The 17,625-nt window shown below is 29.2% G+C and overlaps 1 protein-coding gene and 2 pseudogenes across 1 annotated transcript; 2 read left to right on the forward strand and 1 right to left on the reverse strand.

Moving 5' to 3' along the window:
- Positions 1-892: 892 nt before the first annotated feature.
- The window catches only part of LOC132950360 (zinc finger protein 271-like), a 45,860-nt pseudogene continuing 29,127 nt past the window's right edge, over positions 893-17,625 (forward strand).
- LOC132934745 (uncharacterized) lies at positions 6,204-8,693 on the forward strand. The gene is made up of 4 exons (XM_061001088.1): positions 6,204-6,253; positions 8,256-8,373; positions 8,439-8,564; positions 8,661-8,693. Exons 1-4 carry the CDS (start codon positions 6,204-6,206, stop codon positions 8,691-8,693), a joined length of 327 nt encoding a protein of 108 aa, XP_060857071.1.
- LOC132934744 (uncharacterized) lies at positions 8,839-11,138 on the reverse strand (annotated as a pseudogene).

Here is a 17,625-nt window from a genome sequence, read left to right on the forward strand (position 1 = left end):
GAAGATCGAAGCATTTTGACACGTCTTATCGTGTAGTTAACATAGACACATAAAACAAACCACACATTAGTGTAAAATCAATTCATTCTTCGCTTCTGAGAATCTAAAATATAAAATCAAATTTAATTTCCTTAATTTTATTTTTGGAATGACGCACTAATGACTTATTTTTACGGCTTTGTAGTTTTACATTACATTATACTTAATATATGATTTCTAGTTTATAAGTTATAATTTTGTATAGTTATGCCTACGTAAGATCTAAATTGAATAAAAAAGATAATATACTTAACGTACATAATATAAATCCTACATATACATTTATTATAGACTATAATAGTGCTAAAAAAATTTCGAATTTTGAGATGAAATGCCTAATATTGTAGCCATATTTAAATTGGTAATTTAGGTTCTCTATTAGTACCTAAAACGGGTGGTTAATAAAAATAGTTAATGATAAATAATAAATAAATAATACAATGTTCTAAATATATGCTCGTAATGTTTTGTAACATTGAAACATTGCAAAAATATTGAACGCCAACTATCAGAATATTATATTATGTATTAGGAGCGTATGCTGCGATCGTGATGACTGAACGATGACCATCGAACGAGCAGCTACACTCGAGCGAGCCATAGACACCGCCGCCGAAACCGAACAAGGAAAACAAACTAGCACCGTCCTGCGACCTTGGTACCTAGTGCGTCCTTATGGATATGCTCAACCTTACGATGGATATCGACGCGGAAAAAAGGCATCATTATCGTATTTACGGTTGGTAGGGGGTCAAGGGTCCGGACCGCATCGCCGCCGAAACCGAACAAGGAGTAGCGACTAGCACCATCCTGCGACCCTGGTACCTATAGTGCGTCCGATGGATATGCTATTATGCTATGGATATGCTATGGATATGCTAAAGCTTCATCAGAGAAAAAAGAGCACGGCCGAATGTTTGCACCAGTAACGTATTTACGGTGGGCGGGGGTCCAAGGGCTCACCATTGACCAATATCGACGTTAACTTATTTTACCATAAATTATTAAATATTAATAAATTATTTTTGCTATTACTGTTAGTTATTACTTATTATAAGTTATAACTCTATACATTAACTCTATTTATTTATTATTACTTTTTATCTTTGTTGACTAACCTAACCTAACCTAACCACACATTATATTTTTATATCTGTTATTATCAATAGTAATTATTGTAAATAGGGAAATATTGCAAGATATTTATTGCTAAAAAAAAGTAACAATAACCAATAACCACATCGTACCTATTATACTATAGTGTAACCTACGTATTTAGTAAATTTGCTTGGATGGCTATGGTAAATAAATTATTGTCTACTAATTACAGTTATACCAATTGCACACTCCAAAAATCTATAAAGGTCTTTTGAATTTTTAAAAACTGGAAAATTAGCGATACGGACCAATTTTTCCGGTTGTTTTGAATGTAAACCAAATCTACAACATGCCCCAAAAATTAAAATCAGATGATCCGATTTTATAATATTATATTATGATGGTTCATTTTACCGATGCGTTTTTTTTTTTACACCGGGGTTTGGATTAACGAATTTCTTAATGATCACTGCTCCCGATCTACGAGTTTCTATATCAACATTTTCACGGTTTGATACTTTGATATAGGAAATGTAATAACACTATTTGAGAGAAATTAATATTTTAAATATTAATATAATAATCTTAATTTTAATTGAATCTTAATATTCATACATATCGATGCTAATAGGCAATAGCAGTAATATGACATTTTAATATTCTTGAATTACAGCTATTATAGCATTATTTCTTTTAATGGTATCAAAATATGTTGGTAGACTGCCATATGACTACAATAGTATTTTACATAATCTTTAGACATTTGGGCACTGAGTACTGACATATTATTTCGTTAGAAAAAATACCAATTAAGCTTACGTTGGCCTTTTTTTAGTAACTTATATCATTGATATGAAGTATAGACCATAATATTATACAAATATAGTAAATGACGTACACGAGTAACTAATGTACAATCACTGCATAATATATTATATTATATAATTTTTTTAAATAATGTTTGATTTTGTTGGAAAAGTTTGAATTGCATGTTATTACTATTATTTTTTATAATTATTAGTTATTACTTTTATTTTAATAACATATCATTATTATTAATATGTGAACAAATATCGAAATATTCAAATGTAGAAGGAGAACTCGACATGATATTACAACTGCAGTAGGTATGAATAATATTAAATAATGGAGTTCTGCAATTTATTAAAATATTGTGAGTAGCTACTAGCTAGGTACTTTCTAAAGATATAGAAAAATAATTTATGTATGAGTAAATTTATTTGAATCAAATTTGTACTTATGCGATTTAAACATTTTGAGATGTTAAAACTGTAAGTCTGTAAATACTAATTAATAATATTCATAATCTATAAGATTCAAATCTAAATAATATAATATTAACGCAAGCACCTACTAAGAGTACCTACTTTCCTACTTTAATTATTGTAATGTAAATTTTGTTACCATATTTAAAGCGATGTATATGTACTATGTAGGTACTATTACTACTATAACTAAATAAATATAGTATTTATAATATAGGTACCTTATAAAAGTTGCTAACTAAAATTCAGTTTAATTTTGTTTCTGTTAAAGTGTCAACCTAACCTACGGTCTATCGGATGGACATGAATACATTATACTGAATGGTACAGGGACGAACGCACACTCACTGACAGATTAAAAATAAGTTATTTTTCCGGAATTACACGAATTTACGCGTAACCCATCAGTTTACGTTAACTAAGTTTAAAATGACTCATTTGTATTTAATGTATAGTTGAATAGTTCTGAATTTATAATACGGCAATAAAATATTTGCCAAATTAGAAAGTGTATAGGTATATTAAAAATGTATACGTCACCACTTTACTTTGAATATTATATAATTATACTAAGTGTCCTACCCGCCGTTGCCCATGCCAAAGATTTGTTTTATTATAAATATATTTGTAAAAAAGCGGTTAGTGGATGTCGTTCTGCTGTATAGTATGTTACAATAGTGGGTCAATGTATAATGGATTGTATTAAACTTAAATTCAATGATTTAATATCATCGTATAAGAAAAACGATTCTGAGCGGAGACGGTTTGTTAGTTTGGATTTTTTATATTTTTATTATTTATTATAGCCTGTAAGTTGAATTAATATTATAATATTATTATTTTTTAATCGTTGTTATGGTGATAAACAAAGCGTTAAAAGTTTTTAGCGGTTTTTCTAATTTGTCGGTAGTTTTTCCCCTGGCATTAAATAACTATTGAGAAAATCGAAAAATTACCTGTCTAAAGAGCCATCTTGATCTAATTTGCTAAAATATAAGATACTATATGTTGAAATTGAAGCACTCCTTCTGGTTGAAATTTTGTATACAGGATAAAAAAAAAAGTAAACATCATTGTAAAACCACTAACTTCCTCGCTCCGCACAGAATCTAAAAAATGTTTATGCCATATTTTTACTGATTAATAATTATAATAGTAATAACAACCAATGTCAACTATTTAAATTTAAAAACAATTGTTTATTCGTGATCTGAAAAAAATGCACGTGGAGTTACCCTTTAGTTACTAATAGCCTATATAGGGGTAAAAAAATAAGCTATAATAATACCCTCCAAGTTCCAAGGAATCTATTGATATTTTATCGAAAACAGACCAGTAGTTTTTTAATCTATTAATTACAGACAGACCAACATAAATTAATTGTATGCTCCTACCTACAAGGCTGGGCTGCAAGTTAACGATTTTTTTAACTCGTTAAGTTAAGCTATTTTCAAGTAAATAAGTTAAGTTAAGTTAAAAGTTACTCGTATTTTTTTTTGTTAACTCGTTAAGTTAAAAGTTAACTTTGAAAAAAAATAACTTAACTTAGTGTAAAGTTAAAATTTGCTAATTCGCAAAAATAAAAAATTTCAAACTTATAATATGGTTTATTAGATAGTTTTTCTTTACGTCCAAGAAAATTACTGGGGAAATTTAAAATTTTACATCAAAGTAAAAATACATTAAAAAATTTGAATTATTCTTTCGGATAATTTAGATATTTTTGAAATATAATTAATTGGAGTTAACACGTTAATCTTGAAAAAAAGTAACTTATTAAGTTAAAAGTTAATTTTAAAAAAAGTAACGAGTTAATTAACTTAATAAAAATTAACTTAACGTTTTAACTGAATTTTAACTTTTAACTCGTTAATGCCCAGTCTTGCTTACCTACCTATAAAGATTATATTTTAGTTACCTATATTATCATCCATTTTATATTATGATATCACAGTGATGTGCACATGTGCTTGAACTATTGCTAAAATACAACATTAGAATTATTTTATTATGTTTTTCAAATAAACTTATATTGTACTTACAGTTTATATAATGTAAACCACTCGTACTTTTTTGACGTTGTTTTTAAAACAAGAAACTGTTTTACTTTAATTTAAAATCTGGCCTATCTGTACTTCACCAACAGGTTGTAAGTTCGGAAAAACATTGTTCTCGGCTACATACGTGCAGTGAGCACACATTCTAAATATTTTAGATTGCGAACGAAACAGGGTGGAAGCTATTGGTTTTACAATAATGTGCGTTTATTTTCTTTTCCAGAAAATTTAAAATTTAAAATTTTTACTATTGGCACAATTAAAAATGGCTCAAAAATGTCATAATACATAATATGAGTTCAAATTATTGTATGTTATACAACTCATATCTCAAGTACCTTAGGTAGCACCGGTGGACACACACTGGAGAGAAACCGTACCAGTGCGAAGTATGTGATAAGTCATTTTCAGCTAACAGCAGTCTAACAGAGCATCGGAGGATACATACTGGAGAAAAACCATACCAGTGTGACGTATGTGATATGTCGTTTTCAGTTAACAGCAGCCTAACTAAGCACATACTGGAGAAAAACCGTACCAGTGTGACATATGTGATAAGTCATTTTCAGCTAACAGATGTCCAATAGAGCACCGGCGGACACACACTGCAGAGAAACCGTACTATTGTGACGTGTGCGATATGTCATTTTCAGTTAGCAGTAGTCTAACGAAGCACTGGAGGATACATACTGGAGAGAAACCGTACCCATGTGACGTGTGTGACAAGTCGTTCAGCCAAAGTTACCAGTTGACGGTACATCAGAGGACACACACTGAAGAGAAACCAATCCGTGTCCGTGTGATGTGTTTGACGAGAGATTCGTAAAAACTGACTGACGGTACACTATCGGACGCATACGGTGCAGATGTTAGATAAAATATGATAATCGCCAAAGGTCAAATTATCACAAATCTCTTTTTCGAATTTTGTTGGTTTGATTAATATTAATAATTATCAAGCCTTTGAATATAACTAAATATCCAACCCCATGAACATGTCGAAAGCGCTAAAATACTTAAACTTAAGGTTTGCAGGATTTTGAATGATTAAATAAACACTTAGTGGAAATGTAAGATGGTTGTTTATTAAATACAGATTAGTAATATCGTCGCATAAGCATAAAACGAAATATAAATAATTTAAATCGGCAGTTCGTCCGCGGATACACACATCGTGCCCGGCGGTACCTACGGCGAAACAGAAAGATTACAGCGGCGGAGGCCGGTCCGGTAGGCCGTGCGACAATGTAGCTGTATTATACAAGACCTCATCTTAATCTCATGTATTGTAAGTTGTACCTTTTTATGTTAAATCCACAAATAAATAGTCTATTGCTTAAACATATAGGTTGAGCTGAACATTTTATTAGAATTTTGGATAGTGTCATTTACTAAGCCGGCATCATAAGACATCGTGGAATATTTAAGACAATATAGTTACCAGTTAAAAGAAATTGTTAGGTTTTGAATTATTTTTCCAGACCATTACTATGGTAATTTTTTTTTTCAATAATTCAATTTTTTTGATTAGAACAAGTGTTTCAGATTGCTTAGCTAGTATCGTTTGGATATATGAGTAGTTTATTTTCAAACAAAAACCACTAACCCTGATAAGGTGCTACAACCAATAGTCATAGAATTGAATCAAATAGCTTAATAACTGACACATAAGCATTTGTTACAACAAATGTGTACTATATCAGTTACCTACTGTTCTTGTCAAATGATTACAATAGCACTAGTTGCACTCAATGGTGCATCTCAGAAGTACAAGTATTAGGTACCTCTTACTACGGTCTATAGCAGCGTTGTTTGACAACTCAACTCACCAAAGTGGCAGATTTCAAAACTTAAAAGTCCAACGAGCTGGATTATCCTAGAATGTATTTTTATTTGCTTATTTTCTCGTACTTAATTCTAAATTTGAAAATACAGTGCCATTAGTTGCACATCCTTGGTAGAATTATAAATATTATATTTATAATATCACTATTAAATATATTTTTGTTTTTAGATTCTGAGTGAAACGATGAATGTATTGATTTTACAATGATGTGTGTTTTTTTTTTTTTTTTTTTTTATTTTTTTTTTTTATTTTTTTTTTATTTTTGTGTCTGTGTACACGATAAGTAGTCGAAATAATGCTTCGATTTTCGACTTCAGTATCTTGTTCGATGGGAAAGTGAATATCGTTGGTGCATTGGGGAGGTCAAAATTTTAATTTCCCAGTAGTTTTCAAAAGCGATGTGAAAAACAAAAGAAAAATTAAGGAAAAACGGGAATTTTTACGCAAAATCGATTTTTAACAAAATCGATTTTGGTTATTGGTGTAACTCTAAAACAAATGACCGTAGATGCATGAAATTTTCACTGGTTGTTTATATTTGCATTTTCTATACACAATACAATTTTGAAAATAATTTGACTTTTTTTGAACTGTTTACGGACATTGTCAGTTTTCAGTTTTTTTAAATTTTTTTTCTATAAATATCAATAAAATTTTATTTGTTGGGTAAAAAAGCTTGAAAATTTAATAGAAGGCTCCTAGGTTATTGTTTCAAAGGCAGATGAAAAAAATTAAAAATCCTTAGTCACAGTTTTTTTTTATACACGTTTAAAGTTCAAATCTTGAAAAAATACGGAAAAATCACGAAAATTTGCAAATTATTTTGAGTTAGAAATTCATAAAAAATTTTCTTTTTAAATCTAAGATTTTAAAATCTAATACAAGATTCCTCATAAGTTTGTCTAACTTTATCAAAAAAAAAATTTCTACAAGAAAGTCAAATTAAATTTTTATGAGCGTTTTAAATTCATATTTTTACAACATTAGATATTCACTCGATTTCTCATGTACCGATTTCCTTATTTTCTTGTAATTCAAAAACGAATAACTGTAGATACATGAAAATTTCACTGAATGTTTATATTAGCATTTCCTATACACCATACAATTTTGAAAATATTTTGACACTTTTTGAGCTGTTTACGGGCATTTTCAGTTTTCAATTTTTTTAGTTTTTTTTTCTATAAATATCAATAAAGTTTTATCTGTTGGGCCAAAAAGTGTAAAAATTTAATACAAGACTCCTGATATATTTTTACAATAGCAGTTGAAAAATATTGAAAATACATAGGCACAGTTTTTTTTTATAAGCATTTAAAGATCAAATTTGGACAGAATTTATCAAAATCTCGAAAATTATCAACCATTGTAATTAATAAATTATAAAATGTTCAGTTTTTATAGCTAAGGATTGAAAATTTAAAACAAGATTCCATGTAAATAGATAATTCGGTTACCAAAAAATCTAAAAAATACACAAGCACAGTTTATTTGTATAGTCATTTTAAGTTCAAATTTGGTCGAAATTACATAAAAACCTAGAATAACTATTTTAGTTATTTTGTTGTGATTGTATAATATTATTCGTGGGCACTTGAAACTTCTAATTTGTAATATTTTCATCGATATATTATGATGATAGTATCACGGTTTGTTGTTGATGTATAACGCGTTATATGTACCTAATGGATATTGTGATATGATTAATTTGGAATTTATTATAGGTCAATTTTTTTTTTAATACCATAGATAAGTGTATAATATGTCTTATACCTAGACTGACATATCGTCTCCACTCAGAATCGTTTTTCTTATACAATGATATATCATTGAATTCAAATTTAATACCATCCATTATACAGTGACCCACTTGTAACCTACAGTACAGCAGAGCGACATCCACTTGCCCACCTTTTTTTTGTTCGAAAGAGATACACTAATTTGGTGTATGGATTTATTGGAACCCAATGATTTGTTCAATGACGAATTAGAAAATGATGTTTTAGAGTCTCGATATGATATTGTAAATGAAAAATCATTTTATTTAGTTAGTACATTTTGAAATGTCCATACATTTTAATAATTTTATTCACCGTTTATTTTAATTTTAAGGATTTTATTAGCACTATGGATTGTGCGCTACAACTTGGAAGGTCAAACGCACTTATGTTTTATACAGTAGCAGCAGACACTGTATCCAATAGTGTGTCTAAAAAACTTTACTCCGCTGAAAGAGAGGTAGGTACCTATACTATACAATTTATTTTATATTTTGGTCATCTCAAAGGTATGGAATATATAATTAGATATTTACATGTATGTGTGAATTTTCAGTTTCAGTCTTGTACTGAAGAGATAAGGAAATAAGAAGATAAATTCACTAAGTTATTGGCAGATTCTGTGAATATATCTAAATATGAAGAAAGTTGAATAAAATAATTATGAAACATAAAAATAATATTTATTGTTAACATTGCATATAGATATAACACATATTTTAATTAATATTTGATTATTCCTGTAAACTATCACTGTTAGAAGATTCACCACTTATGTTATTAGAATCATAATTGATGATGAGTATCTTTTATTAATTGGCTGCTTCAATAGTTTTGATTTAAAATAATTTTCATGATTGTCTTAACCCTCACTGACTTGATTTAATTTTTCTAAACGTATGTCTTTTTGTGCTTTAGACGTGGGAGGTTCCTGGTAATAGGTTGAAAGCAGCAGCTTTATGTCTAGGTTTTTTTTCAAAATCATTTTTTACAGTTTTTAATAGTTCTGATTCACTTGTCTAAAATTAAATTAATATTTATTTACTGTACTTTACTGTAACACGATTATAGGAGATAACGTATAATTTATATAGGCATGGCTAAAATTATTTTCCGATCTGACGCTAGAGTGGCAAGAGTGCAAGATCTTGTAAATATGCCTATGAGAACTTATAAGTTATCTTTTAAGTATTTACTTTTGTCAACTTAGCCAGATCATTGTCTACCCAAGACATATTGATCGGTGTTATTGATGATGTAACGTGGTCGGAGGAACGACCAGTTGAATATAAGATATCCAGGGAGAATATTATTGTAGTATTCTATAGATATAAATACCGTAGCCAGGGGCAGATATGTAGATATCAGAATCTTAAATATATTTAAATTGCTAGGATTCCATTTCAGTTATAATTATAGTTTATTGTCTACTAAACACCTACAAATAATAATATTCACATATATATAAGCTATGTTCAATATTATACTATGTGACTGTATCGTAGTCATACGTAGTCAGTCGTAGTGTACTAGTGTGTATTGAAGTCTGAGGTGCACAGTGAACTGCTTTACTAATCCATGGCGTGTGTTGGTTATAGGCCTTACAATTACGTGTGTGTTTTAATATTAATGTATCGGTCAGCAGTTAATCGTACACAAGGTAGAGTTTGTATTAAATACATAGGTGTCATGTAACATTATTTATATTTATAATTGTTACAATGAGTATGATTCTTTATTTATCAAAGTACTAGATGGTTTTATTTCATTATTTTTTATCTACTTAATTGTGTTAATTTGATAGTTTTTTTGTTGAATAACTACCGTTTTCTTCACGATCTTAATGAATTGATTCTGGTTTAAGGGATATTGACCCATTCGTTTTGTAAAAAGATTCATCTATTTCATCACCTTGTCCATCACGTGGTGTTGGTATAGGCTTTAATACACTATTTAATTTATAAATATATTAAGGTTTGCAAAAAATACTAGATTTACTTACTGAGATACTATGCTTATTGAGTCTTCAGTTATTCCCTTTGTAAAACTTTGTCTTGAACCATGACTTTTATTCTTAAGTTTATCCAAACATGATTTTAGATTTTTGTTTTCATCTTCTAAACGTTTGACTTCATGTTGTAGTTCTTTGATTTTAATATGTTCTACGTTTATATGATACCTATGCGATTTATTTTGAAGTTCTAAGTTTTTCATAATATTCTGAAATATAAATTAAAAAAACATATTTATAACTACTTATTAATTATTGTACAAAATAAAGATTTACCAAAATTTTATCATCTTGTTTTTTTATTGTACTTTGTGCTTCTTCTAATTGATCTGATAGTTTTTCTTTTTTACTAAGCTGTTTATTCTGAGATAAACCTAAAAGGTGTTTGTACTGTTTTTCTAAGGATATTAATTCGATGTTCTGTGACTTATATCCATTTTCCATTTCTTTAAATGAAATTTTAATATGACGTATTTGGCTTTTTAATGTGCGTATTTCATCTTCATATGATTTAATTATTTGTGGTAGCTTGGCTTGTTTACCTTCATACATAGATAATGCATTTTCGTGCCGTTTCTCTAATGTTTTCAATAAACGGTTTTCTACGATCAGTTCCTAAAATATTAACATGTATATTGATTATTGTTTTAAGTATGGTTTTATATTTTAAATAAACTCACACGCGCTTTCATATGTGCTTCAGTCAGTTTATTTTCCAGTTTTTTTATACGCATTATATTATCGTTAATTAGTAAGCTATTGACATTTGATCTGTTTAATTGGGTTCCAGTATGACTATTATAAGTGGTTTGATATGATGTATTTGATGCGCCTGTCAAAATATTGCTGAACAAAATTAATTTCATACAAGTATTACAACTATAGTTAAATAATTAACTTACATTGTCTTCTTTTGGGGGCCGACAATGTATGTAAACGTTTTGGTTTTAAAACTTTCTTCTTCTTACGCTGCTGGCTCAGAGTACTGTTTATTTTTTTGTTACCAAATACAGGTGATTCCATTATGTATTGCCCAAAAATGTCTCTATTAAGCAGTGAATAAATAAAAACAATTTACATATTAGTTAGTTACATTAGCATGTAATAATATACACATACTCGGGATATGGACCATTAATAGAATTTAAAACGGAGTCATTCTGATCTTTATTCACTAGATATGATAAAAAAAAATGTCCAAATAAAATTCAATTACAGTTACCTATGTAATATGTATAAGACTTAATAAGATAGGTAATAAAATATTAATTGTACAGTAAATTAATATATAGTATAAAGTTCAATATATAAATATTACTGTTTAAAAACAATATGCTAATATGTGGTCCATTATTATTGATTTTTTCACCCGTAGCAACAGAAACAATTGATAGCATACAGTGTAATAGGCCAATATAGTTTATATTTTGTGCGGAAACAAATTAAATGATCTTGATTACAGGGCCGTAGCTAAGAATTTTCTATGGGGAGGGTTCAGTTCCATAGATAGAAATTTTATAGAGGATATTACTATAGGAAATTACATTGAGTAAAACATCAAAATAGTGAGAATAAAACATTATATTTTCATTATAACACTATATCAATTTTTCTCGGCTTCTTTGCCATTTCGTTTAATATTTCATCTGGCGTGATAACAACATTCCTGTAATAACTTAGAAGCACTAAACCATTGAGACGATCCTGTAATTCGACGAGAAGATACGGTTACGCTATCATACACCTTGCCACCTTGAGCACTATACTATAAATATATACATACATAAATCGATCATAATATAGATATATAAAGTATTTATTATTTATTCAGTTCAAAAAAAAATGGTTTAAATTTTTTTTTTTTAAATTTTAGAATAAACTAGAAATTTTTAAATTTTCTATTTTTCTAAAGGGGGGGTTTGAACCCCTTAAACCCCCCCCCCCCCCCCGTAGTTACGGCCCTGCTTGATTACATAATTAAATGCACGTTTAGGTTATACCGACCTGCCTCTTTCATAATACTACAATTTAGTATTTACATGATAGAATATTTCGTATATTTACTTACCGAGTCGACAGATTTTTTATCCTCTAAAAGTTGTGCTAATTGTTAATACAATATTTTTTGATATGATAATAGTATACAGGTATAACGTTACAGCTACTCCCCCAAAAAAGTAGCTCGCTATCGCTATCGCTAATTGTTTTTAAATGTAACGCGCTACTTTTTCGCTACATTTTTAAAAATATTCTCATTGAAAAATACTGTTTGTAGTTTGTACTGATTTGACATTTGGTCACTGGACAGGACTCAGGACAAAAACTTCACTAATACACTCATCATTATCATCATAATATAAATAAATAAATATAATCATAATTTAAATAATTTAAATAATCACCAATTAGATTGTAGGTATCGACGAAATAATGATAATTTTCGATGCGCTGACCAGAAATGTTTAGCGCGCTATAGTATTTCGGTATCTAAGGCCTAATGTAGCGACGCTAGGTCAATCGCTACAAATAAAGTAGCGTCGCTACAATTAGCTCTCTACTCCCGACCACTGTAATGGAGCTATACTAGGCACTAGCGGCTATAGACCAAAAAATCAATTAGGCTTCTATAAAAAAAAAAGTACCGAGTTTGATAGGAAATACACATGCAACCTTGGACACGAAGTCGCGCGCGGTGTCAAAAATAGACGATTAGCGCCAAAACCACGTGTTTAAAACGCGGACCAACGCAACATGCACGGTTTCGACCGCGTGCTTTAACCGCTGTGTGTGGCGCCAGCTTTAATCCCCAAAAATTAATAATAATAAACAGAATTTTATAAAATGTATAATGCCTAGTTAATGGAACCAAATTATTGATTAATCACAACCAATAATACACTATTATGGTAGGTACACAACAATTGATAATATTATAGTTTTATTTGTTTACGGAGATAAAATCACGCGTTGTGATCGTTTATTATCACTAAACTACTAAATAAAAAAATAAAAAATAAGAATAAAAAGTTCTAAATAATTTTTTTTTTTATTTCTGGTTTAAAAGGTTATAATTGTAGTTACAAGTTGCTTTGTACTTTGGAACTCAAAGTATAAAAAAATGTTCAAGGTGTAGAATATTTGAACTGAAACCTTAAAATTACTTTCCTGGACAATCTCATAAAAACGATTTAAAACCTTTTCATTCTAGACCCATTTGCTATGTATGCAGATGAAATGATAAATTATACATTATATAGTATTAGGCATAGGTAAAAATGCTATTGACTATATTATACCTAAGGCGGTTAGTGAAGTTTATTAACTTCGTGGTATCAAGCTAAGACTTGACGTCCAAATATACAACTTGATATATTATTACGAAAAAATGCTATTATTTGGTCAAACCCGATATACTACAGATTAGACATAAGCTTATAATAACCTACAGTACTATAACATTTGTAAAATCTGTAATCCTACAAAGTCCGGGAAACGTTTTGGGAAATACAATATAATGCAGTTAAGTATAAGGCTGACATTTTAGACGGTTCGGAAAGTGGATTAGGAATACAAATAATTCAATCTAATGTTTTTATTCGATGCAAGGCTTTATATATAGTTAAGACCATATATATAGATAACTCACATTATTATGTTCAGATGGCATTTAATGTAAAAATCCCATTGAAGAATCGTTTTTTGAAAGCAATATACGTCTCATTACTTTTAAATATAACATGTCACGGTGTCTCCTCTAACGAACTGGGTATCCGCCCCAGCGAATATGTCAACGCGGGTTTCACCCGGATCAGCGGCACGGCCTGTCCACTTTTTCAATAACAATTATTTAAAATTGAAAACTTCAATAGTTTAAATCTACATTATATTATTACTGTAGAATTATAGAAGGTATATCTATTTTAATACAATATGTAGACATAATACAGTCTTTACGTGACTGTACCCAATGATTTATCAATTATTATCAGACGATCGTATATGCCCAGCCCTCCAACAACACGTTAAGAGTGCAGATTAAATTATTTTAGGAGACCTCAAACAAAATAATAATGTAACTGAAAAAGTTTATATTTGTTTTAAATTAAAACAATATGACCGTATTTTGGATCTATAAAAACGTGTTAAAGTAACCTAATTGATTAAAAATGACTTTCACAAGTTATTTTCTAGAAAAATTAATTAAAACCACACGTGTTGCGCCCACAGCGCAACAACCATGTTCACATCAATGCGTTAAAATCTATGTATTAGATCATAATATACTATACTAAGCTGTTATATCTCATCACTAGAGAAAGAATATTAATGACTTAAAAAAATAGACAAAAGTTCCATAAAAACTTTGACAAATTACTTACTTTGAAAAATTACATTATTAACTTTAGAAAATTATATAATATTATATAAGTATACAATTTTAAAATGAACAATGCATTTTATTACTTATATGATGGTACTTATATAATTGTATGCAAAGGCAACTTTAATAATTTTTCATTTTATTTTCATTTTCATATTTCTTAAAAAAAATAAAATAATTTACATAAAACAGTGGTTGTAGGTACAACGAAACATAATTGTAGCTTGGTTAGGTAATAGGTATACCTACTTATATGAAAATATGTCATATCCTATCTTTATACTTATCATGTTATCAATATTTGGCACGGAAAATTGTTGTTCTGTCGCACATAGTTTATAATAGTAAGTAAATGTGTTTCATTGGCTTGAATACAAGAAATACTTATTTTAATATTCGTACACAATACACACCTATGTACCTATAAGTTATTCACTTAATTGTATAATCATTTTTTTATGAAGTTCCTAACTAAAATAAATTAAAATTGGTGTGTGCACAGTAGCAAAATCAATGGTGTTCACAGGGGGAAAGGGGCTAACGAGCTTATTTTTTTATCGACGTTTTTAGGAAAAAAACTAAAATTAATTAATTAAACACAATCTAACGAAGGTGGTCTTACCATGGTTACCAAATAATTTTTTTCTAATAATAATATTAAAATGTTAACAAATTTTCATTTTTTTTTTCGATGATTTTAAAAAGTACGTACCTACTATATAAGAATTTTCAATTTCGATCTCCCAACGGTACCAAATAGGTAGATCAAATTTTCTATCAAAAACCTCCATCGAAGTTTATGCTCTCCAGCGGTTCCCAAACTGTTTTTTCCGCGGTGCCTTTTTAGAGGCACCAAGTTAGCCACGGTGCCCTGCTGTATATAACATGAAAGATAGAACAAAAAAAGTACTCATTGAGAACCAATTTTATTAATTTTATTAAACCTAATACAATCTAAGCATTCTAAGCTACACAACTAATTTAATTATAAATTAATGCATTTTTAAAAAGATAAATAAATAAAAATTATTGTTATTATGATTATAATTATTACATAAAAATATAACAAATGAAAAATATTTACAATTTAATTTTAATTAATGTGATGTATGTGGCTGCTTATTTTGGCACAGTTTTGCAATGTCAGGTTTTATTTTTGATAATTGGAGTCGGAGGTCAGGTTCAACATTGAGGCGATTGCGGTATTTGGTTTTAGTTGCAGCGTATGACGAAAATCCTGACTCGCATAAGTAAGTAGTGGCAAAGGGTAAAAATAGTGTTTTCGCTTTCTCGCTCAAACCTTCATAACTTTTGTCTTTCAAACTTAACCAAAATTCGGCATACGCATTGCTGTTGAAGGAAGATTTTAATATTAAGTCAGAAGTTAAATCGATCAACCTTTCGTAATCACTTGAAGATAAGCTTGAAGGTTTCATACAAACTGAGAATGGATTCAGTACCCATTCATGGTCTTTCAACAATACTTCCCGATCTGCAGGAAAATATTGCTCAAAAGAATTTTTTAGCTGTTTGAGGTGCTCAATAATCTCGTTGACAATATTAGTAGAAGCCTGCTCATCATTTTCTTCCAAAAAGGCTTGGATTATTGGAAAACATTCAAATTTGCCTTTAGTAGTACACTGTGCCCAATAATCAATTTTCCTTTTGAATGCACTTACTTTGTGGCTGGCATCAAAAATTGTCATAGTCCTTCCTTGTAAGGAAAGGCTGAGCTCGTTCATTTTGCTAAAAATATCAGCCAAGTATGAAAATTGACAGAGCCGTGTTACATCATTCATGATTTTACCCAATGTAACGTTGTGGTCCATTAAAAATGAAAGAACTTCAGTTCGTAATTCCATTAACGGCGTAAGAGCCTTGCCAAATTTTTCGTCAAGCATACAAGTTGCTATATCAATAAGACATGGTTTTATAAGCGTTTCAGCAATAGTATGAGCTTCACCTTTTTGAGCAATTCGGTAGTTCACCATGTAGGAAGCTCTCAGTGCATTTTCGTTGTCAGTTTGAAATAACAGACTAATAAGTAATAGTTAATTGAATACATCGTCTGACATGATTAGAATATAATAAAGGTACAATCAGTCAACAATCAACAATTATTTGTAATAATTTATTACCCATAAAATCATATCTAGTAATAATATTATACTGATAAATATCAAACCCAGTAATTGGGCATATGGTTTTTATATACATTTTAAACTTATGAAACGTAGACCGCGGCGCCCCCAGAAAGTGCTCTAAGTGCACAGTTTGGGAACCGCTGTATCAGAGAATTTTTTCCAATACGAAAAGTTGAGAGGTTGAAGTTGTACAAACTCTTTCAAATACTTCACCTAAAAGCCTGAAATTATGAGACTGGACAAAACCTCTTAATAATATTATATTTGCCATATCTGCAACTAAAAAAACACACTATAATAATCGATGTGTAACCATAATGTCTACATTTTCTACAACCCCCCTTCCCTAAACCATAATAATTTGTGAAGTATATATTTTTTTAGGTACCTATACCTATAGGTATATTTCAAAAATATTGTTTAACAATATAATATATATAATTTTAATAAAGGATAAATATTATAAAAATAATTATTTTAGTAATTATTATAAGGTGTACCTATAGATAATGTAGGTATGTATGAAATAATATTATATACAATATTTGTAGCATCAAGAATATTGACGGAGAAACTAAATAATACAGTAATATATTATGGCTATAAAAAGAATCAAATGAAATGTAATAAATTAATCAAAATTTATTTTACACATCGAGTAAACTATATTACCTATACGAGTCATTAATAATTCACTAGCTATCATTAAGGTACCAACAATAATCTAATTTAATCTAAATCTAATATATATTGCATGCACTATAATATTATATTATTTTTATAAGAAACCTTTTTCAATCGTTTCAAGACATAGCATCTTCTGTCTTTACCAATATAAAAGTGATGACGATTGTAAAGGTATAAAAATTATTGCTGTAGTGTTATTGAAATAATTTGACGGTCACGACTGTTTCTATCTTCTGCAGCGCCGAATAGACCATCAAGTCAATCGTATATGCCAAACCTATATATAATATTTTCTATT

This window comes from Metopolophium dirhodum, chromosome 1, assembly GCF_019925205.1.
Source record: "Metopolophium dirhodum isolate CAU chromosome 1, ASM1992520v1, whole genome shotgun sequence".
NCBI classification, from domain to species: domain Eukaryota; kingdom Metazoa; phylum Arthropoda; class Insecta; order Hemiptera; family Aphididae; genus Metopolophium; species Metopolophium dirhodum.